A 25286-nucleotide genomic window follows, 5' to 3' on the forward strand; every position below is an offset into this window, starting at 1 on the left:
ATTTCTCAATGTAAGTTTACGATATTAGGACTCCTAACTATTTCCCACACATTTCCTTATTTTTCGAACATACAAACAGACACACTGTTTGTGTGGACCCCTGTGGTGTCTTCATACGAGTGATCAAAGGCTGACACAAGACTCCTTTAAAACCCATGATTAGCATACTTTCCTTTTAATGAGATGTAAAAATTATGTGTTTGAGGTGAGAGGCCACTGTGGCCATGGTTTAAAGGAACATGTGTGGAATAAATTATGTTCCAAGTTACCAAACGAAGTCATCAATAGTGCTGCCAGACTGTGGGGATAACTTTTTAATATTACCCCACACAATAATAATTATTATTGTATGGCAACCTTGCCATGGACTCTCTTCTCTGCCTCCTTTGTCATTAAGAAAGCAGAGAAGAGAGACCCCAGGAACAAGGTTGAATAGACCATTTTACAGTTGTATCTAAGTTACGTGGCCTAAGAATGGAAGCGAGGTTGCCGGTGACCCTGTTTTGATACAAACATTCATTCTTTTGTAATGTCAATATGGACTAATTAGCATTACAACAACCTAATTTACATGATAAAAGCAGTGGGGGCTTTATCAATGCAAGGTCGCTGGTAGCCTCTCAGTCATTAATAGGCTAGGTCGCTGCACAAACAACTGTAAAATGGCCTATTGTACGGTTGGTTTGACAAGGTTGGTTTGACAAATTGACTTTTGGTGCTCTTTTAAAAGTGTACCAAACTGGCATTGGTTTGTCTGATGTATATGTTTTCAAAATCTTTGGTTTAGAATAAACAGAGTCAGTATATTGTTCCCTCAGCATAGCTGGAGGATCCTTGTGTTTAAGCAAACACATGAGTTAGCATTAAGAAAGATTTTAGAGCAACTCTAACATTGTAGCCACCCAAAATTTTATTCATGGACTTTGTAACCCCTTGGATGTAGGGGATGGACGCAATCATGTATCTAGTTCTCCTCTCCAAAAGAGTCATGAGAAGGAACCACTAGTTTTAACCCACTGAGTCCACAGGCAGCCCAGGATGCCCGGAGTTGACAAGTAAAAAATTGTCTGGCATAGACCCTTGGCATAAATGGTGCCTAAATCTGAATAACAATACCTTGTACATCCTTGGCCTCGTACTTATGTCTCTAGACAAAGGACTTTTCACATGAATGTGAGGCTTAGGATGTACATTGCCATTTATGCAAAGGTTCTATTAGACAGAGTAAAATCTGTTAAGTCTCCCAGGAATCAAATGGGTGTTTCTAAAAACTACCTCAAAACCTCTAAATCTGGAAAGGACTGAGTGCCTTCCACCTTTGAGTACTCTCAGGTAAGGAGCGACTTACAAAATTTTACTGACTTCTTACTGGTTGCTAGCCATCCAACATCTTCCCTCCACAACTGTTTGTAACTGGGTACCTTATCTCAGACCTCAGATCGCCACAAAGCTCCAACCCCTGGGTGGTACTTTTCCTTGTTCGGGGGGTGCAGGGATGGCGTAGTGGTGAGAGCACTCGCCTCCCACCAATGTCACTTATGTCCAGGTTTGACCCTAATTAGATGCACGCCCAATTTTGACATCCAACACAAAGTATCCCTTTAAGTCTGAGCATTTGCTACCTATTTTCAACAATAACGTAAGGGTAAAGGTTAGCGATATTTTTAGCTTTGGGTAAATGCAGCAGTTAATCTTTACTTAAAGAGCAGCATTTGGGGGACACTTTGTGACATAAATTGTCTGTATAATTTCTGAGACACAAGTGATGTTGAAGTTGGCGAGAAGAACAAGGGGACACTTATTGAAATCCATGTACATCTAATTAGGGTCAAACCTGGACATATCTCACCAATGTGGCCCGGGTTCGATTCCCAGACTCGGCGTCATTTGTGGGTTGAGTTTGTTGATTCTCTACTCTGCACCGAGAGGTTTACTCCGGGTACCCCAGTTTTCTCCTCTCCTCAAAAACCAAAAGTTGATTTGCTCCAGCTCCAGCGCTAGAATATTAGATACTTAAGTAAAGTTCCTTTCCTAAAGCTCATTTTATAATCGTGACCTGAACCTTGGGTAATGGTCTGGCTCCTAATAGTCCCCCATAGCTCAGGGGTGGAACATCCGAACCAGTTATCAGGAGGTCATCGGCTCGACTCAGATGTTTCCGTGTATCCCAGAGTCAACATCGACGAATAAAAAAATCTCGTCAGTGGTAGAGCATCCGAACTAGAAGGTCCGACTCCTGCAAAGGAACACTCGGATTTTTCCGAGTATCCCCGAGTCAAAAACCAACATTTGACTAGATTTGCGTTAACTCCCGGGGGGGGGGACTCCCATATGGAACAGACGGGGATGCTCGTCTGAAATTTTGAATTTAACCCCTAAAGGAGAACATCTGGGCGTGGCTCAAGCTTTTTGTGCCCCCTAAAGGAGAGCATCAGGGCATGGCTCCAGCTTTTTGTGACCCCTAAAGGAGACCAATCTGGGCGTGGGTTAAGCAAATTTTGACCCCTAAAAGAGACCGCTTAAAACACACATAAATACAATATGCAATGAGTTTTAATGATATAAAGACATAATCATCGAATGCTTTTATCTAAAAGTAGTTTTAAAATGCAAAATTTGACTTCTGTTTCTCTTCGCGTAATTCTGTGTTTCTTCACGGAACCCTAAACAAGACCTTGGCAGCTTAAAATATTGGCGCTTTGCACGGAACACCCTAAGCGAGACCAAAATCCAAAATTTACACCCCTAACCGAGATGACGAGCATCCCTGTGTTTCATATGGGAGTCCCCCCCCCCCCCCAGGCGTTAACTGTTAATTTGAGTTTACAGTGTCCCCAATTTAAGCGCTCTAGTGCTAGAACGACTAGACACTTAAATAAAGTCCCTTTCCTTAAATAGTCATAAGCTAATTGCACATTTTATGAGTTGAGTATACAGTCACTGTAGCACGATATTGTAAGTGTAGATTTTATGGATATCCAGTCACTCAACTGCCAGATATCATGCAAGGGACTTCTCTACCACAAATTTCTCAAGATGAAGGCTCCACAGCAAAGCACAATCAGCTTTTCTGTTTTCTTACTCAATTCTTACCAGGTCTGAGTTTTCAAGACACCCAAGACATCCAAGGGTCTGAGTGTTTTGGAGGAACATGTTTTTGAGACACCCATGCAGTTTTGCATGGGTCTGTTTTCTACTCACCCTAGAGTCGGAGGGTTTTTGGGGAGACTCTGAGGTCTGAGTTTCCAAGACTCCCAGTTTTGATCAGTTGTAGAGATATGACTTTGGGTAGCTATGAGGACCAACACACACTCATTGTCGCTCCTTAACCTTGCAATCAAGCCATGATAGAAGAGACTCAGCCCTTGTAAAAAATTAAAGTTCTAGTGACAGACTTTTTTGTGGCAACAGCCCAATTTCGAGTATTAAATTCAGTCTTTGACAAGGCATCACCTCAAGGCTCCTACAAATAAACTCTAACAAATCCTTAGTTTTATGTTTAAAGCTTCCAGTTGAATTTTAATAGAATAAAATGGTGTACTTAGCCTGGTCAGAATCAAAGGCAAGATACTTATCAGTATACCTGCACGCAATACCTGAATTAATGAATAATATGATAAGAATTATACATACTATTTGTCCTCATGAAAATTAACTGGCCAACACGTAGAGGCTTGAGTGAATTGCTCTCTGGTTAGTGGTTGGTGCTTTGCAACTTGAACCACAAATGGCTGACCCAGGGTATTTGTTTTGATGTCTTTTTGTTCCAGAAGTTCTCTCAAAGTAATATCTGAATTAAGGTTTCCCTCTTTTACACACAAAATAATTTGAATGACAGAATCTGAAAACCACAAGAAAAAAAAAATTTCATCACAGAAGAAAACAACTTGCTTCCCATGCCGGGAATCGAACCCGGGCCGCCTGGGTGAAAACCAGGAATCCTAACCACTAGACCACATGGGAGAACACGGACGTAGCTTGCAAAATAAATGAAGTGATTATTTCTTATGTCGACCAATAGAAGAGCATCAACTGAATGGTCATTGTTCTCGTCTACTTATTATCAATTCCCACCCTGGTCAGAGTTTTTCTCTGTCCTTGTGTGGGTCCATTTCCATCAGTAGGGCTAACGCTCACATGGTTCATATGGGATAGAAATCTAGCACTTCACGTTACACTACACTCTCGTCAGTTAATTCTGTTTAAAATATAAGTGCTACACGGCCAACGTTTGTATAAACGTAACCTCTTCTTGTACTTATTATCACAGGTTGCTTGCTAAGAAGAAAAATAATTGTCATATTTTCAATCATAATCAAACTAAAATGTTTACGACAACCTCACCTTTCTCCGCCTTTACACATCGAACTCTCTTTAAATGCCCAAATTTGTTCAGGGGAAATGTATCGCTTAATTTTCTGCAAAAAAAGCGTAGTGGTCTTAAATTCTTTGCAAATAATCCTGAAAGAAATAGTGATTAATATTATCTTCCTTTATAGCGAACATTTGACATAATTACGTCATGCGATCAATAGGTGTTTTCACCTTATTAGCTCCGATGTTTGGCTTCTGTCTTTAATATCAGCCGCAAACATTTCAACTGAAAATTAAAAGTTCAATTCATCGGTAGTTTTTAACCTAACAGTAACAGAGTGGGGAAAATATATAAGCTTTTAAGCATTTTTATAAGAGGTCGCGAGAGGTTTTGTATGCAGCGCGTGAGCACAGCGAGTTTGCGCGCCTTTTGCTGAATTCTCGCGTGCATGGCTTGGGTGGCTTTATTAGATAAATTTCAAGTGGCTTTCTTAAACACCGTTCAAATAAAATGCATTATGTTTTCGGTGACCTGTTTCAAATCGCCGCGTATACTCGTCTGCAAGAACGGCTCGTGGAATCAGTTTACCCAGTTGTCTAGATCCTAAAATAAAATTTAAAAACCCAATTGTATCGATCCGCTGATCAATAAGAAATAAGAAAAAAAAGTTAAAATAAAATTTAAATTGATAAGAAGTGTTCATGTTCGCACCAACTGGGTCTTCAAATCTCGCTTTCTTGCTGTTTGGTTCAAGCATCGTATTTGTTGCCTACAATGACAAGCTCACACTTTCATGTAACGCTTACGCCAAGTGAGATACCGAATTCCCGCCAAAAGTTCAAGCTTGAGCCGAGTCACGGTTGTCGAAACGTCATGCGATCAGTCGATGTCGGTTTCTAGCCCTGCATTTATCTGTATGAGGCTCCAGCATTTGGCTAAGTAGCCTGACTTCTCGGCTGTTATACACAACTGTGGTTTCATTTACACAGTAACCCTTCAAGCTATTAATCCTGCCAAGGCGACCATATGCTGGAAAGATCAGACTACTGACTACGGCAAGGTAATCAGAGGACCAGCGTCTCTGCTTGTACGTGCGGGGACGCTTTCCCGCACGAAAGTCTAGTGCACTCCGGCGATTGAGCCAACTAGCCGGCGTTCAAAGATAAACGTCTTTCTTACCCAAAATTCAGTTCTCTTCTACATGGTAGATGACATTGTAGTTCAAATCGATTGTGCGTGCGCCGGGGGAAATAAAATGCCTGCCCCGCAAATTTGACAGACTTTGTGAACGATCTCCTTCTGCTCTGGCGCGAGGGAAACAATTTGGATTCTAACCTGCGAACAGGGGTTCTTTTCTTTAGAGAGAAAGAAAAGAACGCCGGATTGCAGTTTATTTGGATTCCAGCCCTTCAAAGAAATGGAATTAGTTGAACTTCCTTTCTCACCTGCCTCCTATCCCAAAAGGATAGATCTTCTGGTGCTAACTGACCTTGTAGGAGTCGTATATGGGTTTATGAGTTCTAAATCGAAGACCACATGACCACTCATTTGAGACATGATCCAGGAGCTCCAGTAATTTTAACATTTTGTTGGTCGAATAATAACTGTAGTTGGATTTACAAATTTCTTGTCACGACTAAGACTTTTTGACGCTGAGAGTTTTTTTTCCACGCAGCCGTGGCGCATTTTATGTAAGTGTTACATGACGTAACTCTATTATCAAGAGACGCAACCGAGGCGGCTTTTATATTTACTTATTAATTACGTAAGAAGCAAGTATGAGTTCGTCTTACTCAAAATATCTTCTGATTGGTTTGCCCATAGTCACTTTAGCAGGCATAGGAACATTATGGTGGCAAAGGAGAGAGAAAAAAGGTTCTTACACGGAAGTTGGACGCGTTCGTGAACTTTGGATTTACCCTGTCAAAGCGTGCAAGGGAATACAATTAACAGAAGCAAAATGCTTCAAGGAAGGCATGGAATATGATCGGTGAGAACAGTAAACTATTGATAAGATGATTTCAGCGTATTTAGTGGTGATCTTCGAAAGTTGTGTCCCATGACTGTGAAATCGACACAGAATGCGTGAAGAGATCAATCAATATTTGGCGGTTTGTGGCAAATAATTCAAGTGTCTTTGGCAACCAGCCGTTTCGCAGACGAGACGTTACGCGAATGGCATTAGCTGTTTTGGCAACGTGTTAGCGTTCCGTTGAAGATTAGTTTTAGGATCCTAGGCTTTGTACGTTGGTTAGTGTGTTTTTGGCTTCAGCGTTTCTTATTGAACCACAGGTATTCCAGGGTTTGTATAAAGTATCTTATATTTTCGCGGGACGTATATCTGGTATATACCTCTTACTAACCGAGTTCGAGGTCCGTACTGTAAGTTATGGACCGAGTTTTTCCCCTTTGATTTTCGCGCTTGGGCCATAAATCAACGGGAAAAAACGAGGATCCGTAACTTACAGTACGGACCGAGAAAACGAGGTTAGTAAGATATTTATTATATCTCTGAGCTTAACCGGCGCGCGGGCAAGGATTCTAGTCAAAGTGAAGCGGAAGGTTCAACTGCCACAAAGAATGCCGTGCCAAAATCCCAAAAACTAAATCTTCTTGGCTGTTAAGTTTGAAATAGTTGCTTGCAAGATTCAAACAGTTTTCAGTACAAGTTTATGCAACAGAAGTGACATGAAAAACTCGCTATATGATGTTTTGTCAAAATTTTAAATTTAGCGGGCTGTACAGCGGGCCGTACTGTAGAATATGGCCCGCTAATTTAGCCAATTACAGCGTGCGTACTATCTGAGAGATATAATAATTAACCTTAATTGTCTTGATTTTCCCGATTTTTCAAAAGATCACGAAATTAAAATCCCGCAAAAAGAATTTTTGGCGAAAATTAATCCACAAAATGCAATACCCCGTTATGAAATCCTTTAATCAACATTAGATTATCTTGTCCACGCTCTATGGTGGAGCGATTGCAGAATACCCGGCCCACTTTGAACGGCACAAATCTCTTGCTCCTGCAGTTCCGCAGTGACCAAAGAAAATTATGCAATTAAGTTAAGTGAACGACTGCTACCGCAGTGCCGCAGTCGATGATTAATGAAGTCTGAGTTACACTGTAGTTGAACGACTGGTGACGCAGTGCCGTAGTCGTAAAATAAGTCTGAGTGAGTCAAGGGCAAGACGATCTCTTGAAAAGTGTAGTTAACCGAACCACAAAATGAAAGGTAAAATGTTATGAGAAGGCTTAGGCCTAATCGCTGAAACAAGTGCCTAGTCTTAATCAGTAATCTTCACACGATCTCGTGAAAAGTCTAGTTGACTGAACTGCAAAATGAATGCTTAGGCGTAATCACTGAAACGAACACTTAGGCTTTGTCAGTAAACAAGTGCTTTCTTCTTTACACAGCATTGCAACATGACTGATTATCATTTTAATGACTGACAACTACAGGGCTGTAGGACTGTGGTTGCAGCGTTACAACATGACCTAGGCACTGTGGGAGCAGTTTTTAAGTTAGATATTATGTGGGACGGGTATTCTGCAATCTAGCCTATTTTTGTTTGAATTAATAGCGGAGCTCAGGCGCGCAAAGTGCGCCAGTGGAGCACCATGGTAAGATTTTTTGGGAAATGTATCCATGCAAGAAATTTTGATGATGGTATCAGCGTATGCCTATGTATACAGACTGTCAGGGTGGAGGTGGGAAGGCAAGACAGCCTCTGGGGACAGGAGTGTTCAGGCAACTCTCCTTGGTGGGAAATCGTGTGGCATTTGGCAACCCGCGTTACTCTGGGGGGAAATCATATTAGTGACAAGCAACGGTATAAAGAGCGGGAAAGAGCACAAGAGAAGAGGCGGCAAAAGTTGACAAATGTAAACGAAGAAAGCCTTGAAAGAAGCTGAGGAAAGAGAAGAAGAGAAAATTTCAATGAAGAATACCGTAGTGCTGAGAGAAATAGAGCAAGAGACAAGACACTTATTTACAATGGTTAGCTTTTAGGAGATGTTTCCCTTCTTAATGCATGCGTTACTGCCTCACATACTGGTATTTTGTAGAACTCACTGAAAAACGAAGAAGGTCAGCCTGAAAATGTTTGCCAGAGATTCTGGCCTATTTCAACAATCACACACCACATCGCCATTCAGACAGTAGACATCATTGGCATATTTTTTTGTCATCATTGTCTATTTCGTCAGACATATAACTAAACTCTTGGTGCCATAGAAATGTATATCGGATTGCAGTACATTTATCTGCAATGAATGCAATTGTAAGCAATGTTTGGGACAGTTCACAACTGTAGGTTCTTTTTGGCCAGGTAAAACTTAGAAAAGCGGTTTGATAAGCTCGAACCTGTGCTTTTCGGCAAAATCTCCAACAATTGAGTCATAACAATCGTTTGTCTTGTTTGTCACACGGTTTTGTGGCTTGCTACGGTTGTTTATTTTGGAACTGAATTCATCATTACTGCACATGGCGACTGTCCTTACTAGATTAATACCTTTCAACTTAAAGGCTTTTTGTGTGAAATGAATGTCCAGTCTTGAGCTGCTTTGTTTGACTGTGAAATTGCAGTCGCATAAGTAAATTACTACGCTTTAGCTTGACTTTTTTATTAGTAATTTTAACTCTTGTTCTAAACTTGTTCTAAGCTGAAGAGGGAGTAAAGATTATCAGTCAAACGGAAAATGTTGTGAAAGAGATTACTGTGCATGTAATTTAGTTGTTGATTTAAATTGTTGGTTGTTGTTTTCATGGTTTGTTTGTCTACGGCTGTCAGTTCAGAGGTGTTTGATCACTGTAAACTGTATACACTAATAATGATTAATTTTGTACATTATTGAGAAGCAATTCTGGTGCAATGCTCCATCTATGAAGATACACATTTGGGAGCAAGTCAATTTGTTGGGTGAATTTGATCCCATGAGGGACTCAATGGATGAAAGACTCAAACATATATTTTGAATTGTGGCTTGTAGACGAAACGGAGAAGCGATCCTCAAAACACCGGTATACATTTAAGTCTTTCATTCATTGAGTCCTTCATGGGAACAAATGAGCCCAACAAATTGACCTGCTTCCAACTGTTTGGCTTCATAGCTCAGTTGGTAGAGCATTGCATCAGCATTGCACCAGCATTGCACCAGCATTGCACCAGCATCGCAGAGGTCATGGGTTCGAATCCCAGTGGAGCCACTTGAATTTTTCACAGGGTTCGTACGGAGTCTTGAATTCTTGAAAAAGTCTGGAAATTTGCAAACCAGTTTTCCAGACCTGGAAAAAGTCTGGAAAAATGGTAAAAAGTCTGGAGAATTTTTTGTTTTGAAAACTGAAACAAGTGCTTTATTGCTAAGTGATTTTTTTCAGGTAGTAAATCTTATTTAACATTTTGTCTCTGGCGAAAACATTCAATTGAAGTCCAAGAAGTCTCATATCTCTCTTACGCCAGCATCATTTGCTTCGTGGTTACTGTATGTTCACAGTGCATCACGGGACAAACTATACATACTAAACTTGGGTCTGGAAAAAGAAATTAGCATTTTGGAAAAAGTTTGGAAAAAGTCTTTAATTTTGCAACCAAAAATCTGTGTGAACCCTGTTTTCAGACGTCTACTATAAGAGACAATTGCTTAAATTGTCCACATAAGTGTGAAGTCACTTCTCCCTTTTGTCTACAACCCGCACTTCACTTCACAATATGCATTTCAGTCTAACCAATTGCGGGTATAGTTACTTTCTCCTCAGGTATTTTAAAGCCTTACCCACCATTGTTCAGAGTCACCAGTAATCCAGTAATTTAATGGCTCTGTGAAATCATGCCTCCTTTAACTGAAGAGATTTATCTCAGTAAAGGCCACTTTAAGACAGTTCAACGAAGGAATGTCTTTAAGAGCCTGCAGTTGTGCAATGTGCATCATCTCTGTCACTCAGAGCAAGTTCTCCTAGTATGTTTCTTGTTTTATGTGGGTTTGATGCCTGTGATTTACTAATCATCTTTGTTTGTGTCATTATTTTGAAGGCGCTGGATCATTTTAGGTGAAGATGATGTTTACCTTACTCAGCGTAAAGACCCCAAATTAGCTCTGGTTGTTCCTTCCTTTGAAGATGACAAATACCTTTGTCTTGATGCACCTGGGATGGCCACTCTCAAAGTGGACGTGCAACCAGACAAGGAAGAATTCAAGAAGATAAAGTACTTCTTTTCTTTTTCTAATTAAGTTATATAATCCCCCTTCTACATCACACTTGTTGCAAAAAGTGCAATTCAAGCAATGAAACTTAACAACTCTTAAGTGAGCTACATTTTAATAATCATGAAGGTCCATGTGCCCAAGGGCACGCATCCTAAGCACCATGGGTAAGAAAATATGGTAGCCCATCTGCAAGAAGTTTGGTCTTGGTCACCATGCGACATTACGACTGTCTACTCCTCCATGTATGCCAGTGTGATCAGTATCTCATGACCGTATCGCGGGCTCAAGTTTACAGTTTACAGGTCACTTGTTGTTTTTTTTTTTAAGTTGATCTCTGACCAGGTACTGGATTTTAATTGGATTGAAGACTCAAACAAATACCTGGGAGCTCTGCCTTTAGGCTTGGCTAAATCTATATATTAATAATAACATTAAAGAACTTATTATTAGTAGTAAAACTACTAATAATAAGAAAACTACTTTATTGAGTGTACATGTTGTTAACCTATTTTTACAGGGTCAAAACCAGTTATGGTGAAGGTCGTTATGTTGGAGATGAAGCTGCTGCGTGGATCTCAACTTATTTGGAAAAACCAGGCTGTAAAATTTACCAGCTTAGCAAGACAAGAGTAATAGAAGAGGATCAAAAGTGGGGCAATGTTGCTCAGCCTGGTGATATGGTACTGTATTGTACTTTATTTTACAATACAGGGTTCCTAGAACATACCTAGAGGTGAAACGACAATAACAGCACTTTTTTACTGTAAAAACAACTACAAGATTTACAAAATGTACAATCTACCCAAGAATAGCTTGTTTTATCTTTTTAATTGCATTGCACCTTAGTGTCATGCCACTTGCAAATTGTTTTAACTCAACTGTGAGTTGTGAATGTAAGTGGCTCTGTAAGGACTTCTGCAAAAGAAGTTGTGTGAGAAATGCAACTATTGAAGGTAAATTGTGTGATGTGCCCCTGGGAAAGATGATAAGTTAATATTGAGGTAACAAGCAAAAGGGCGACTGAAAAAGCCATCATTTAGTGATGAACTTGTGCTGGAAAGCATGCCTGAATACACTGGCCACATGCTGTATGTGCTCTGTTTTAGAGAGGGAACAGTGACATACATGATTGTCAACAGTACACAGTTAAGCAACAGTTTAGTGCTTTACTTCATGTTTGGCTGAGTCTGTCATAAAATGCTTCAAAGTTCACTTGAACTTGCCAGTGAAAAATTATCCCAGCACATCTAAAAGCAACATCATGATCATTTCTTATCTGTCTTTTCTACCTTTTTATCAGGTATCATTCAGTGATTTTGCTCCGTATCTCATTACCACTGATGCATCATTGGATGCCCTGAATGGTGAACTGCCCAAGCCAATCTCCATGGCTCGATTCCGTCCTAATATTATTATCAGTGGTCCAAAGGCATTTGAAGAGGTATATTTTATTTTTTTTGACAGCTGTTGGCAATGCAATACACCATACCTTGAAGTTAGATGCATTGGAGTGTACACAGTTTGCATACATATAAATCTTAACGATGTATTTAAAATACTGGTTTCCCACTAGTCTTCTACGCAGCCATTCTTTGTGTGGTCACCCAACGCTCCTCCCCACAGGGGGGAGGAGCATTGTGGGAAGGAGCATTGCTTGACCACACAAAGAACAGAAAATGAATGAAGGGGGTAGTTTCTAAAGAAACTGTGGTGCTGCGTCGGTGGGGAAGTAGTATACAAAAATTTGGTTTTATGAACGGAGTTGATAATGTAAATTTTGGCCACCATAGAGAGATTCAAAAAGCTGACGTTTCGAGCGTTAGCCCTTCGTCAGAGCGAATCCAACAAAGGGCTAACGCTCGAAATATCAGCTTTTTGAATCTCTGTACGGTGGCCAATTTACCAAATTTTTGCACACAAAGAACAGCTGCATGGGAGACTAATTTCCCACAGGGCTGCAACAGGTTGCAACATGAATGGAAACACTTCACCTTCTCAGGGTGTTATTAGTATATTCATCGGCATACAGGAAAATTTTTGTTTGGGGGGGGGGGTGGACTGAACATAATTTGCCCAAATGAAACTTTTTGGTCAAAGTTGCAATAGGATGATTTTTTCATAAATTTGGGTGCCAAATTCAATCCACAATGGTGGCAGTGAACAAACCACCCTTGTTTGAGTCTTGTTATTTTCTCTTTCTCTCCATGATTCGCTGAAGAAAACGAAGAAAGCGCAGGGGAAAACGGAAACATAGTTTTTGGATTCGAGAGATATTTCAGATGAGAGAGGAACTTTATAACAAAGTATTGTGTGGTATAAAATGATCGATTTCAAAGTTCCCTGGGATATCTTTCTATTGCTACAATCGTCACGATCGCTGGAGAAGGGTTTCCATTTGAAAAACTTTGATCTCAGTGATTGCAGTCGCTACAATCGCAACGGTGGGAGACCAATTCGTTTCTACATGATCACTCTGATCACTGTTCAAACACTTTGTTCGGCGATCGCAGTGATCATTGCGGTCATATGGAAACCAGGCATAAGACTTATTTGAAGGCAAATTATTATCATGGCCTGCACTTTGGTTGTGGGAGGCTCAGTGGCATCATGGTTAGAGTTCTCGACTCCGGATCAAGTGGTCCGGGTTCAAGTCCTGGCAGGGGACATTGTGTTGTGTTCTAGGGCAAGACACTTTACTCCCACGGTGCCTCTCTCCCCCAGGTGTATAAAATGGGTACCGGAGAAATGCTGGGGGTAACTCTGTGATGGACTAGCATCCCATCCAGGGGGGAGTAGAAATACTTCTAGTAGCTTCATGCTAATGAAACCGGAGATAAGTGCCGGCCTGATGAGTCTTCTGGCTTGTAAGCAGAGACTTTTTACTTTGGTTGAGCATCAGGCTGTCATGTGGGAGGTTGTGGGCTCAAACCCCAGCCAGATCAACACTCAGGGTCTTAAAATAACTGAGGAAAAAGTGCTGCCTTTGTAATTTGATCTGCAAATGGTTAGACTTTCAAGTCTTTTCGGATAAGGACAAAAAACGGTAGGCCCAATCTCACAAAATTTACATCTTCTGTGTTCATAAGTTCCCTGTGGGACTTTAAAGAAGCCATACACTGTTCAAGAAGAGTAGGGGATGACGTCCCCTGTGTTGTAGCTGTCCTGTTCTCTCCAGCAGAAGTGGCCGACTTGGCAGTGATGTCTCTAAAAAGGCTTACGGTGTATGAGGCCACCTAAGCAGAAACAGCCATAAGTAAAAAAGGGACTTTGCCGAGTGCTGGAACATGTACATGTAGATGTTTTTACATGTACCTCTACCAAACTTCTCAGTAGTGAATGCAAATATTCTTGTAAATAAATCAAAATATTCTTGCCAAACTTGTTGAAAGGTAAATGCATTTATGCAGCTGAATCACAAATTTCTCAACAAATATTAATGATTAATTTTATTATTCATTTTCTTGGAGGACTTGAACTGATAAAAAAGGAATTCTTAAATCTTGGAAAAGCCCTTAAACTGGTCCTAAAAGTGTGTGGACCCCATAATCTTTGAGCCTCTAAATCAAGCTGCCTAAGATTTTAGTGATGCTAATGAAGAAATGAGTAGATTCTGACACTTTTTCCCGTTTTTCGCAGGATGAATGGGCAAGGAACATAATTCAAATAGGCGACATAAAATTTAGATTTCTGAAACGGTGTGGAAGGTAAGGCCTGCGATCCTAATTTTTTTCAAAAATTAATTCCTCTGTTCTCAGAACAAAAAGTGATTTATCCTTGTTATTAAAACGGATTCTAGTTAGGTCTTAAAAAGACTTATTCTGGCACTAGCCAAGCTGAGACCTCAAGTTATTTATTTTCTTTTTTTTCAACATTAACAGTAAAAGTTAACGGTTGAAAGTGGAAAAAGACGTTTTGGCCACTGTACGTTCATTTACTTTACTTAAGTGGTGCATCCATAGTCATAATTAACATTTATATTTGTCCACTTACAGTAAGGACACTTGAACTGTGAACACTTGACATTTTTGTGTACATTGTTTTTTTGACGACGAAGAAGTAAAGGCTCTTCTTATGATGTATAGTGTTACATGTAGAGCATTTTGTAAGTGTAAAAACATTAAATACTCTTGTCAAAAGGACGAGCCCACATTCTATAGTCACTAAAAAATGTACAAAAAAATATCAAGTGTTCATGGTTCGAGTGTCCTCACGGTAAGGACAGTGCCTACTAATTCAAAGGTATTTTTGCGCGGTTAACTGAATATGCGGGAAAAGCAGATCTTAACAAGTGTTATTGAAATCCAAAAAGAAAATTGGGGGTAACCACGCATTTTTCAAATATCATTAATCACTATTATTTGTAAAAAGTTTTAAATTACAAAGCTATGTATGGCGTTCTTTTCCAAATTTAAGGTTAATTGTCACTGAAAATTTCATGGTTACCCCAACTTTCTTTTTGGATACCTAGAGCACTTGCTGAGTTCTGCTTTCTCTGCATAGTTTTGTATCGCGCAAAATATCCCTTAATAAGCTCCCCTCATAGGAAACCCGAGTATCTCGAGATGCGCAGAACGTATGCGCAATAACAACCGTCCATAAGAAAATGTAGAGAAAAAAGGTTTTAATACCTGAACGTAAATTCCATCTTTACTCCTCGTTTTGTTTTGTTTTTTGTTTTTTTGTTTTTTTTTTGTAAAATCGACACACACAAAAACTGTCAGTGATGATATCTCAAGGAATGCTGATTTTCTTTAAGCGTTATTCTGGACAATAGGCACCGCAAGGTGTATGGGAAAGATCCTTGATATTAAAAAAGCCCAAAAAAATGAGCTAAAAATTGATTCCACGATCAATGAGCTCTTTGTTTCTGTTGCTTGACTCTTTATTCCCATGTAATCTATCAGAAGGGCAGCCCTAGCAATGGAAATAAGGCCCAAACAAGGACAAAGGAAAAATTTTAAATCGAGCTTTCAATATTTGTGGAACGTCTTAATTGTGGTGTTTTGTAACAAATTTCTGAGTAAGGTTGTTATTTTGAAGTACATATTCGATTAAAGGTAAAGTATGCTACGAGCCTAGTGGCCCATCAGGCCGGCGCTTATCTCCGGTTACGGTAGATGATGAAGTGACTGGGAGTATTTCTACTCCCCCCTGGATGGGATGCTAGTCCATTACAGGGTTACCCCCAGAATTAAATTGCCGGTACCCATTTACACGCCTGGGTGAAGAGAGGCTCGTTCGATCCGGAGTCTAGCGCCCTAACCGTTAGGCTAGGTCCGCGCCTCCCCTATATTCGAATAAATTAAAGATAAATAGTAGACTGTGTACCGAAAAACAGCTGACACCATCGGCCAACAATCGACTGAAACCTTTTCGGAAAATGTTTACCAACAGCCGGCTGACAGTTGGCTTTTTATGTGCCGTCAGTTGGTAAACTGTTGGTTTTCAGTCGCTTAACTGTCGGTGAAGTATCGGGTGTTCGTCGGTTAGTTACTTATTGAACGAATTTAAAAGAAAAGTTAGCCAGGCAGCCAGTCATGCCGTAAGTTAGTGTGTCACTTAGTCAGCCAGTCAGAAGTTAGCGAGCGTGTCTGTCAATTAGCTAGTCTGTTGGTCAACCAGCTAACCCGAACCATCAGACAGTCATTCATTCAGGCTGCTTATCCTTATCAGCCATCAGTGAAACAGTCAACGAATCATTCACAGGTGTCAAGTTGTAACAGTTGATCCCCTACTTGGCATGAAAGACGGAGAGGAACCTTTGACAACTTTGAGAAGGTGATTAAAATATTAGCATACTTTCACAGAATCGGGATGAAGCTTTTTTAGCACGCTAGGTGTAAATACAGACGCTTCGAAACTATCCCTTCCATTTCTGGTGCTTTCCTCCCCGTTTCCTTTCTTTTTTGTTCAAGTTAAGAAATGCTCTACAAGCGGGGTGAACTTGACGCGAAGTAAACGAAAGTTGTAGCCATTTGTCTACGCCTGATATAGTGAAAGGCATGATTTATACATCACAAACGTCGTGCTTTCCTTCTTAAAAAAAAAAGTTATGCGTTGCGAAAAAATTTGTGACGTCGTTTCACGACCTGATATTTTCTGGGTCGTGCGCCATATCACTGTTATGTCAACTGTTTAAAGCTCATTTAACAAAATCTACAAGCAATTGCAAAAAGGTTGAGACACTGAATCGAAAATTCACCTCTTCTTCCTAAAACCCCTCTTCCAGTTCATAAGAAAAAGCTGAACGCCCCTCCCTCCCCACCTCCTTTTTCAATGTTGGTACCCTCTAGTTTGAGTGCCAATATGGAAATGGGAACAACTTTGCTTGGGGGTGGGGGGGGGGGGGGATGCGCTGACTTGAATGACACGCATTGTACGGTTATTAACAGTGGGTTCTCAACTCTTTTTGCAATTGCTTGTAGGTTCGCTCAAAAACCACAACATGTCCCCATTAACCCTTTCACTGCCATAAATGCCATTAGAGAGTGTTAGCATTGACAACGAGTACGAGAACGAGTCCATCTCGTACTCGTACTCGTTGTCGTTCTTGTAAAAAACGTGTAATCAGGACATACGAGTACGACATCACGAGAGCTTCTCATGTTTAAAATTTTGACACGATGTTGGCAGAAAGGAAGGAGGATTAATGTGCTATTCAAAACAAAAAAATGCCCAAAAATACCATCCTAGGCCTTCGATGAAGAGTTTAAGTGCTTATGGGATACACCTATGGCAGAGATAACCCGCTACAAAAGATAAACTTTACCTTTCAAAAACTCGTTCCTCGCACTTCGAGTTTTGGAGGAAATCTCGTCGTGGAACGAGTTGCCAGAACGAGTTGAGCTCGTGTTCTGAGCAAAACGCATGCGCATTGTAGTCAATGGTAAAAGGGTTAAAGCGAAATTGCAAGGAAAAGGTGGAAAATGTCTACGAAAGATGAAAGGATTTTTAGTTGGCAATAAATAAAATTGTAGCTAATTGGTTAAAGGGAAATGATCGGTTGTTGATTTTGGGGTCGCCGTTTTGTTTACTGTGTTAAGAATTTTCTTCTGTGCTTTCAGGATAAGGCTTCCAGAAGGTCGCGACCCAAGACAGTTGTCCCCGCTCTTTGGGAATCACGTTACCTTGGAAGGGGACAAAGAAGGTGTCATTTCGCTTGGACAAGCCGTGATGGTCATTTCATGAGATCATTGAGATCATCAAACACAGCATTAGCCTCTGTAAGAAAGCGAGGTCAAATGCGAAATTTTGTGAACTGGCCTGTCAAAAAGTTGTTTTGGACTGTGTTCAGTAGTTTCATGTTTTTTTGTTTTTTTTTTTGCTGACATAAAGTAACAATCCAGAGAAGGAGGTCAAAAAAAGATTTACGTTAGATCGTCCTGGTACTTAGAAAAAGGTTCCAAGGAAAGCATACAAGTATATATGTTAAAACCGCTATACTTGATGCCAGTCACCGATTATTCCGAGAGAGGAAAACGAAGTTTTTGCAAGGAAAAGAAAGCCTATTAAATTAACAAACAGCAAGTGACAAACGTAAGTTAAGAGAATTTTCTATGATTTGAAATTCTTAAAGTTGCTGTTCTTACTTGCGAATTGTGTCCTGTATTTAGCAGTTTGTTTTCTCACTTACAGAATGTCAAAGAGTGTGTAATAAAGATATAAAAGTATATTGCTACAGTGATGTAGTTCATAATTTTTTGGCAAAATTTTGCCAGTTATAAGGATGCAGATATGTGTCTTACGTGTTTCTGAGATGTTAAAGAAAGGTAGAGTTTTTGTCCTGTGTTGAATGCGATTCTCACAGTTCTTGCGTGTGACCCTGAAGAGGTTTTGTTTGCGAAATGTACGAGGCCAAGTGTTGTGGTCTGTCATGCTTTCTAGACTGTGCTGCAGGCACCTTTAAGGCTCCCGCGTCCACACGTATCCGAAAATTTTTGTATCCGGCCATTACCTTTTCTTCGAATACGACTTGCGTCCACACGTATCCGGCGAATTCGGTAGCCGTATCCGGAAATTTCCAGCCAACCAGCCTTGCATTATTATTTTGTTATGACTACGTATCATTGCCCAATGTAACATACTTTGCAACGGCCAAAAACGTCGCGAGACCAGTTGCAGAAAGAGTTGCGGAAAGTAGAATTGAGTTCTACCTTCCACAAGGGTTGCGGCAACGAATTTTTAAGCATTGCTCAACGTAACATCTGTCCTGTGAACTTGAGTCGTAACGGTTTGCCGTACCGGCAGCCAATAATAATAGAGACCTCAAGATATACGTATACGGGTACGGGTAGTGTACCCGTAGAGTGAACGCACAGGGATTGGTAACGATTGTTTGCGAAGATGGCGGCAAGGTTTGCTCCTTTTCCTCAGAAATAGGTTTACTGAATTGTTAATAAAGTCTACCAAATATTTCCAAAATCCTTCCTTACGAATATTTGTATTTTAAACGTCATAAAACTTATTCGTTTATCCACCATGTCTTCTCTGTAGCTACTCGTAATTCCTCTACGGGTAAACTGGTGTCTGCCCCGGAAAAAGGGCTGGGTCCACCGGGTAAGATCGGTTTCGTCATCGCAAAATGATAAAAAACATGGCACTACCCGTTCACCGTCCACCGATTTCGGGGTATGTTAAGGTCTCTAATGTTACTTTAACTTCATGTGATCAACGAAACGAGACAAGTTGAACGAAACGTTTCTCAGTGTAACACCTGTAAAACAACTTGTTTCTTAATGTGAGAATGTTTGCAGATGTGGCGTTGCGAGGCATGTAGCACGAAGATGAATTGCATAGTGAAACAGCGCCTTATGTGTTTAGTGAAATTACAGTTCTTCTTGAAATCGTCACGGCCCTAGAAAGAGAGTTGAGTGTCTTGACTTAAGGAGAAAAGTGGGTTAAAATAACGCAAAACATTTTTTGTTCAATTGTTGATGATCCGCAAACTCATCTTATTCTAAAGACACAGATATCCTGTTGCGAAATGTCTTATTTTTCTGTTATTGGCGTAAAGGATGTCTTTTGAATATGACAAAACATTTTAATAAAAAAATTATCTATATGGTAAGCTGAATGTAATAAAGTACACAACAAGTGCATGATGTTGATTTTCAACTCCAAAACATGGGGCTTTTTCTTTGGAACAAGCAAACAATAAGGGAAGATTATTAACTCTGTGGACCTTGCGCTTAATTGTTTTTCAACAATGAACCTTTCAGTAAACTTATACTCAATGATTCAATTAAGCCCCTCTCCTGACACATGATGACTGAGTACCTTCTTTAATAACTCATTACTTTGCGCGAGTGGTACGAAATTCTACAAGAAAATTGTAATTGAAATATATAATTAAAGCCCGTATTTAAAAATACGATCAAATAAAATCAGTAGGTGTTGTCCTAAATAAATTAATAAACTGTATTTACAAACTCAAAAAGAACAAATATAATGTGCCCTTTGGTCACTGGGAACTCCATTCTAAAGACATTGCTGCTTGCTCAGCAATACTCATTCCAACTGTTGGGAGGTAAAACTCCGCTGCCAGGTTTCGTTAACAATTTACCCTGCTTGGACGCAAAGGGAAAGGAATCATGTCTCTTGAATGCAAAAGAGCAAAAGTGCTTTTAAGTAAGTGATTGGCAAGCGTGACCTAGCATTGGGTGAAGCCATGTATAACAGAACAGCATGTTTTGGTTTTAGCAAATACCACCGTGACCTTAGTTGTTGTGTAGCTGAAGCGGCCGAGATAAAGTACACGACTTATCGCTCAGTAATTTTTGCAAGTAGCGTCGTTTCCCTGGTTTTATCCCCCGTAGCAGTGGTGGGAAATGCATTGATTTTCGTTGCGATTTGGAAAAGGACATTCGAGAGGACGTGGTTTCACATTCTTCTCAGTGGCTTGGCGTTCAGTGATTTTTGCGCGGGACTCATCGTTCAACCATTCCTGGGAATTCTTTTTTTCTTGTTGTTTGATGACAATCTAGGTGTATTAGACGCTGAAAAAAAACACTCAGTTGCTTCAGTCATGACTAACATTGGGTTCATGAGCGCCATGTTCTCGGTCACTGTCGAAATTCTCCTTATAACACTATTGTCCATTGAACGCTGGCTGCACATGACAAGACGGTCCTTGATGACACCTCGTCGCCGTTGCTTCATAGTCGCTTTGTTACTAGTCGTCCCAGCTTCAATTGTAGTTCCGAATTCTCTTCACTATTTGAGGCATGGAAGGGTAAATGCGTCTTTAACTATTGTCAATGTTGTGGTTGTGCTTCTGAGCTACTTGATTACAATATTTGCTTATTGCAAAGTATATCGAATAATTCGCCAGCACCAGCAACAAGTTCAAGGGAACCAATCATCTTTTCAACACTCTGGACAACCAGCAATAAACCTAGTGAAGTACAAGGAATCTGTCAAATCAATCTTATACATTTTTGCTTTATTTTCCATCACTTTACTTCCAGCGGTTGTTGGGATGGCGTTTTTCTTGTTGTTGAAAGAGAACGCTACTTGCCTGGAAGTAATTGCAGTGTCTCATGTTAATTCATCGATTTGCTTCTTATCGCCTTCTCTTAACCCGGCTCTTTATTTGTGGAGAATGAAGGCAGTGCGTGAAGGAGTTAAGAGTTTATTCTGTGCAAATAACTGAGTAAAAGGGAACTCCCGAGGGCCGTTGATTTGAAGAGTGGAAACTATGGTCATTCGTTGAACTACTGTAGGGTCGATTTCCAACCGTTTTGCATGAGAATGTGGTTAACATCTCCATCCCAACGAACGGATGATCACCCGGATAAACTCCTTATTTTCTTCTATTCATTCTTGTTACCCAACGCCAATCACCAAATGGAAATGTTGAATACCAGTGTTGTTAGACCTTGCTACATTTTAACTTCTTTACAGTGGACATAGAGTTATGGTCCGTAGTGGCAGTTAGAGTGCCTTTCATTGGAAAGGAACTCAATGAGTTACAAAATCACACACTGTAGCACAGGCGGCGGAGCAGTGAGCTGCATTGCTTTAAAAGGAAGTTTTAAAGCAATAGCTTTAGCACCTAAATAAAGACTCATTAATTCATTAGGGAAATTCAAAATTGCCGATTGTCACAGCAGCGCGAGATTTGAATATTCGGAGAGAGCGCACCCATGTCAAACTCAACTCGTGGGAGGGGATGGGGTTACATTTTGTTTGAGGTCAATGGATACTCAGGGAGGGACGGTCAAGACAGCGAATGCTGTGGGATAAGTTTCATCCCGAGATGATTCATTTTAGGCCCGTTTTAAACGTCGCATTTCACATGTGCCGATTCTAATGCAAATGAGAAAAATCTATTGTTTTCGCTCATTTGCATTAGATTCGGCACATGTGAAATGCGACGTTTAAAACGAGCCTTTGTTGACTGGAGAAAGAAGATCGCGCATGAAAATCCAACCATAAATTTTGGAAGCTTAACGTGACACTTTGATCGAGACTTGTTTTTTCTGTGGAATTTCGCTATTGGGGGAAATTTTGAGAATTTTATGGAACGAAAAAATTCTTTCTTATAGTTGGAATACAGTACAAAGACCAGGCTGTTTGCGAATAAAAACAGAGGTTCGTTGTTTAGTTGCCTGTTTTGCACTGAACTTATGACGCCGGGGGAAAAGTGTTAAACGTGAGACGTTCGAGTGAGCGCCAAATAGTCAATCACCGCTAGTCAATCGTAGTGATGGTCAGAAAATGTTGAATGAAACTTTGCAAAGTTTTTGCACGGATTTTTCATCCCCGTGCTGAGGACCGGGAGGATATCATGGTCAATCATCCCGTGTTGAACACATTTCATTCTGCGAGGTGTAAACAGTTGCCACGAAATGACCAGAAACCAAGACGAAACTCAACCAGGGACGACTTTCTTCCCGGGATGAATCGCACTTTTTCCGCAGAAATCTCAGCGAAACGTGTTTGAATTCGGCTCTTTTATGTTCGGTAAAATGTGCTTGTAGTCTAGTTTGAGTTCGCGTAACCTCAAAAGGCGGTATTAATTTTTGCAGATGTACAAAACAATAGATGGCTATCTTCTCACTTCCTTGCCCAAATGAGTTTTTGCGAGAGAAAATGGTTTTTGTTTCAAGCGATCTCAGTTTGTGCGCGCTTCGATAGTTGCTTTGATTCGTTCTCAAGAATACGGTGGGTAATTGCTGTTAGGATATTACCCTTGCTTACAAAAAAAAATTCTTTTTTTTTTTCTTTTTCAGCTTAAAGGCGATTGCTTTTTTGTTTCATTTAATAAAAACACTGGCTATTTTATGAAAAGAAATCGCTTTGTTCAAGGTTACTCATGAGTGAATACAAAATGATTAATCATAACTGACTCGAAAAACGTGCAACAGCAGTCATGTTGTCGAATTTTAAGATAAAGTCTCTGTGATCGCTCGTGTTTAAAAGTTTCTCAATGACACAGCTTCAGCCTTCTCTAACCAAGGTTTACGAGGCTGAAATAAAGAGTCTTTGGGAAAACTGAGACTTACAATCTGAGAATTCAGCAGAACTTCGTTACAATTCAGATAAATTAAGTCCTACTGTAGCTCCTTGCACAGTGTGAGATTTACATATACGAGCAAGTAATTTTACTTTTCGTTTCACTGAGCATGCAAGTCCTTCCCGGTACTCGTACCCGTCTCCACTATATCATGCTGTTATATCCTAGCGATGGATGAAAGGAAGGACGGACGGACGGACGGACGGTCGGACGGACGGACGGACGGACGGACGGACGGACGGACCGACGGACGGATGGGTGGAGGGATAGATGCATGGATGCCATAGATAGATAGATAGCTAGATAGATAGATAGATAGATAGATAGATAGATAGAGGCAGACCGTCGGCGGACAGACAGACAGATGTATGGATAGATGGGTACGACCAAATATATATCCTACAAAAATGCATAACTTTAATTCAATTTTTTTTAGCTACTAGCGAAGTAAACATCAAGTGAAGCTATGATCTTCGCACTTGTGAACGCAATTTTTGCAATTGCTTAGAGAAGCCTGAAAACTTCAGGACTTCAACGGGATTTGAACTCGTGACATCGCGATACAAGAGGATTAAGAGAACGAAGATATATATGCACACAGACAAAGAATTAATCAGTAATAAGGAATATGTGTACATTCAGTGGCCAAAGGAGCAATAGCTCAGTTTCGAGTTGGCCACTTTCATGTTAATTTTAAATGCGGTAAGAAGACCAATATATTTAAACTCTCATAGTGGCAAGAATATTGGAGGTATTGATGGCATAATTAAAAATAAAAATAAAAATAAATATAAATGCCAATATAAAGATATTTACAGAGTGCATATTATATATACAGACTCACACACTCACACCTTATCATAATGACTAAACAAGAGGTGCAAGTATGGCGGTAAATCTTATTGCACGAAGAATATACAACCATTATTAAATTATAGTTTTTCACTCCTTACAGGCTGATGTTATTTTTGTGACTTCTCCAATACTGGAGAATTGGTTTCATTCAGTTCCCATAAAAATGATACTTTTAAATGAATAAAGGAAATGATAAAAAGTAGTATCTAGGAGTATTAAACCGTCATGGAGTAAAAAGGCGCGGTGAACTTGAGTGAAAAGTCGTTAACAAGTTTTATAATCACACACCATGGGTATAATTTTGCGAGATATCCGGGTTTTTTTTTTCTGTAATATGGGCGTAAATTATTGATTTTTATTTTGAATTACTGAAAACTGAATCAACATGGTAAACTGAAAGGAAATAACAATAGTACCCAACAAAAGCATTTTAATTTTCTCGTGCAAATAACATTGGGATTATATTCGGAAGAAACAAACATTGAAACCTATAATTTTATTAACTGATTACGAGACAGTATTTGAATGCACACTTCGCGTTATCAATGTTTAGGATCGTTGCCGGCTCAGAGTTTTTTAGACTTGTTTTTACGCTATTTACAGTGGTGAAGTTACGCAGGGTTTCATCAAGTTGTAGGTCAACCTTTGGCTCGTTCAGCAGTCTTTTTCATTAGCCCATTTCCGAGATTGCACAGCATGCCTCAGTTTCAAAGCGAGTCCTGGTGTACAATCATTCAATTGAAAATGAGTTCCGTATTCTTATGTAAATCAAACTCATTTCCCTTGCAATGGTTGAGCACAAAGACTCACTTCGAACCGAGACAAACACCAACTTGGAACGGTCCATTGTGCACAAGCCAGGTGCGGTTGCAAACGATCAAAGAATTGATCAATGAATTCGAAGTGAGCGCTCCGTTCCACTTGAATCAAATATTATTATAGGAAATCATATGAACGCGAGTGCAAGGTGATGTTAACATCGAAGTTGACCATGCTTGCAACTGAAAGGCTGGCCGTGAAAAAAAGGCCCGTGTCATGCAAAGAAGGGAAACAAATCGGAAGCGACTGCTGCATACAACCCATTTTTTCGTTTGGAGAGCCATCCAGGAAACAATAGATGATATTCTTATGCAAATTACTGGCAGGATGTTCAGAGGTAAACCTACCACTTAAATGAAATCCTGTAGCTTCACCACTGTGAAAAGCGAAAAACAGGTTTTAAAAAACTCTTAGCAGGTAACGTACGATTCTTAAAACATTGATAGCGTGGACAGTGCATTCAAATATGTTCAAATATGATTTAATAAAGATTATACGTTTCTATCATTTTTTCCTTCCAAATAAAACCCCTTGTTATTTGCACGACTCGAGGAAATTACAATTTTTCCCTT

General features: G+C 40.0%; 2 protein-coding genes and 2 non-coding genes across 5 annotated transcripts in view; 2 read left to right on the top strand and 2 right to left on the bottom strand.

The window, feature by feature from the left end:
• LOC138027158 (probable inactive tRNA-specific adenosine deaminase-like protein 3) overlaps nucleotides 1-5107 on the bottom strand; it is an 11310-nt gene extending 6203 nt beyond the window's left edge. Inside the window, exons 1-5 of one of the 2 annotated variants that reach the window (XM_068874675.1) lie at nucleotides 5027-5107; nucleotides 4847-4918; nucleotides 4546-4600; nucleotides 4345-4418; nucleotides 3634-3841 (exon numbers count right to left, since the gene is read on the bottom strand). In XM_068874675.1, coding sequence (XP_068730776.1) covers nucleotides 3634-3841; nucleotides 4345-4418; nucleotides 4546-4600; nucleotides 4847-4918; nucleotides 5027-5072 — 455 coding nt within the window. In that variant the 5' untranslated portion in view covers nucleotides 5073-5107. Of the gene's footprint in view, nucleotides 1-3633; nucleotides 3842-4344; nucleotides 4419-4545; nucleotides 4601-4813; nucleotides 4919-5026 lie in introns of both variants that reach the window. The other variant, XM_068874674.1, reaches the window with a different exon arrangement.
• On the bottom strand, nucleotides 3892-3963 carry Trnae-uuc (transfer RNA glutamic acid (anticodon UUC)). Its single transcript has one exon. It is a non-coding gene; the product is annotated as a tRNA-Glu (tRNA).
• A 931-nt stretch (nucleotides 5108-6038) lies between the features above and the next one.
• Nucleotides 6039-18193, top strand: LOC138025215 (mitochondrial amidoxime-reducing component 1-like). The gene is made up of 7 exons (XM_068872422.1): nucleotides 6039-6305; nucleotides 10349-10522; nucleotides 11041-11203; nucleotides 11824-11964; nucleotides 14160-14227; nucleotides 16230-16301; nucleotides 17588-18193. The coding sequence occupies exons 1-7, from the start codon at nucleotides 6094-6096 to the stop codon at nucleotides 17709-17711; spliced, it is 954 nt and encodes a 317-aa protein (XP_068728523.1). The 5' UTR covers nucleotides 6039-6093; the 3' UTR covers nucleotides 17712-18193.
• Nucleotides 9420-9525, top strand: Trnaa-agc (transfer RNA alanine (anticodon AGC)). Its single transcript has 2 exons — nucleotides 9420-9456; nucleotides 9489-9525. It is a non-coding gene; the product is annotated as a tRNA-Ala (tRNA).
• Nucleotides 18194-25286: the final 7093 nt, after the last annotated feature.

Source organism: Montipora capricornis, chromosome 12, assembly GCF_036669925.1.
Source record: "Montipora capricornis isolate CH-2021 chromosome 12, ASM3666992v2, whole genome shotgun sequence".
NCBI lineage: Eukaryota > Metazoa > Cnidaria > Anthozoa > Scleractinia > Acroporidae > Montipora > Montipora capricornis.

Excerpts from the sequence above, each read along its gene's own strand:
- LOC138025215 (XM_068872422.1), top strand. The coding sequence starts at position 6,094 with ATGAGTTCGTCTTACTCAAAATATCTTCTGATTGGTTTGCCCATAGTC. Across the intron at positions 6,306-10,348 it reads GAAGGCATGGAATATGATCG|GCGCTGGATCATTTTAGGTG; the intron begins GTGAGAACAGTA and ends ATTATTTTGAAG. Across the intron at positions 14,228-16,229 it reads TTTCTGAAACGGTGTGGAAG|GTGTCAAGTTGTAACAGTTG; the intron begins GTAAGGCCTGCG and ends AATCATTCACAG.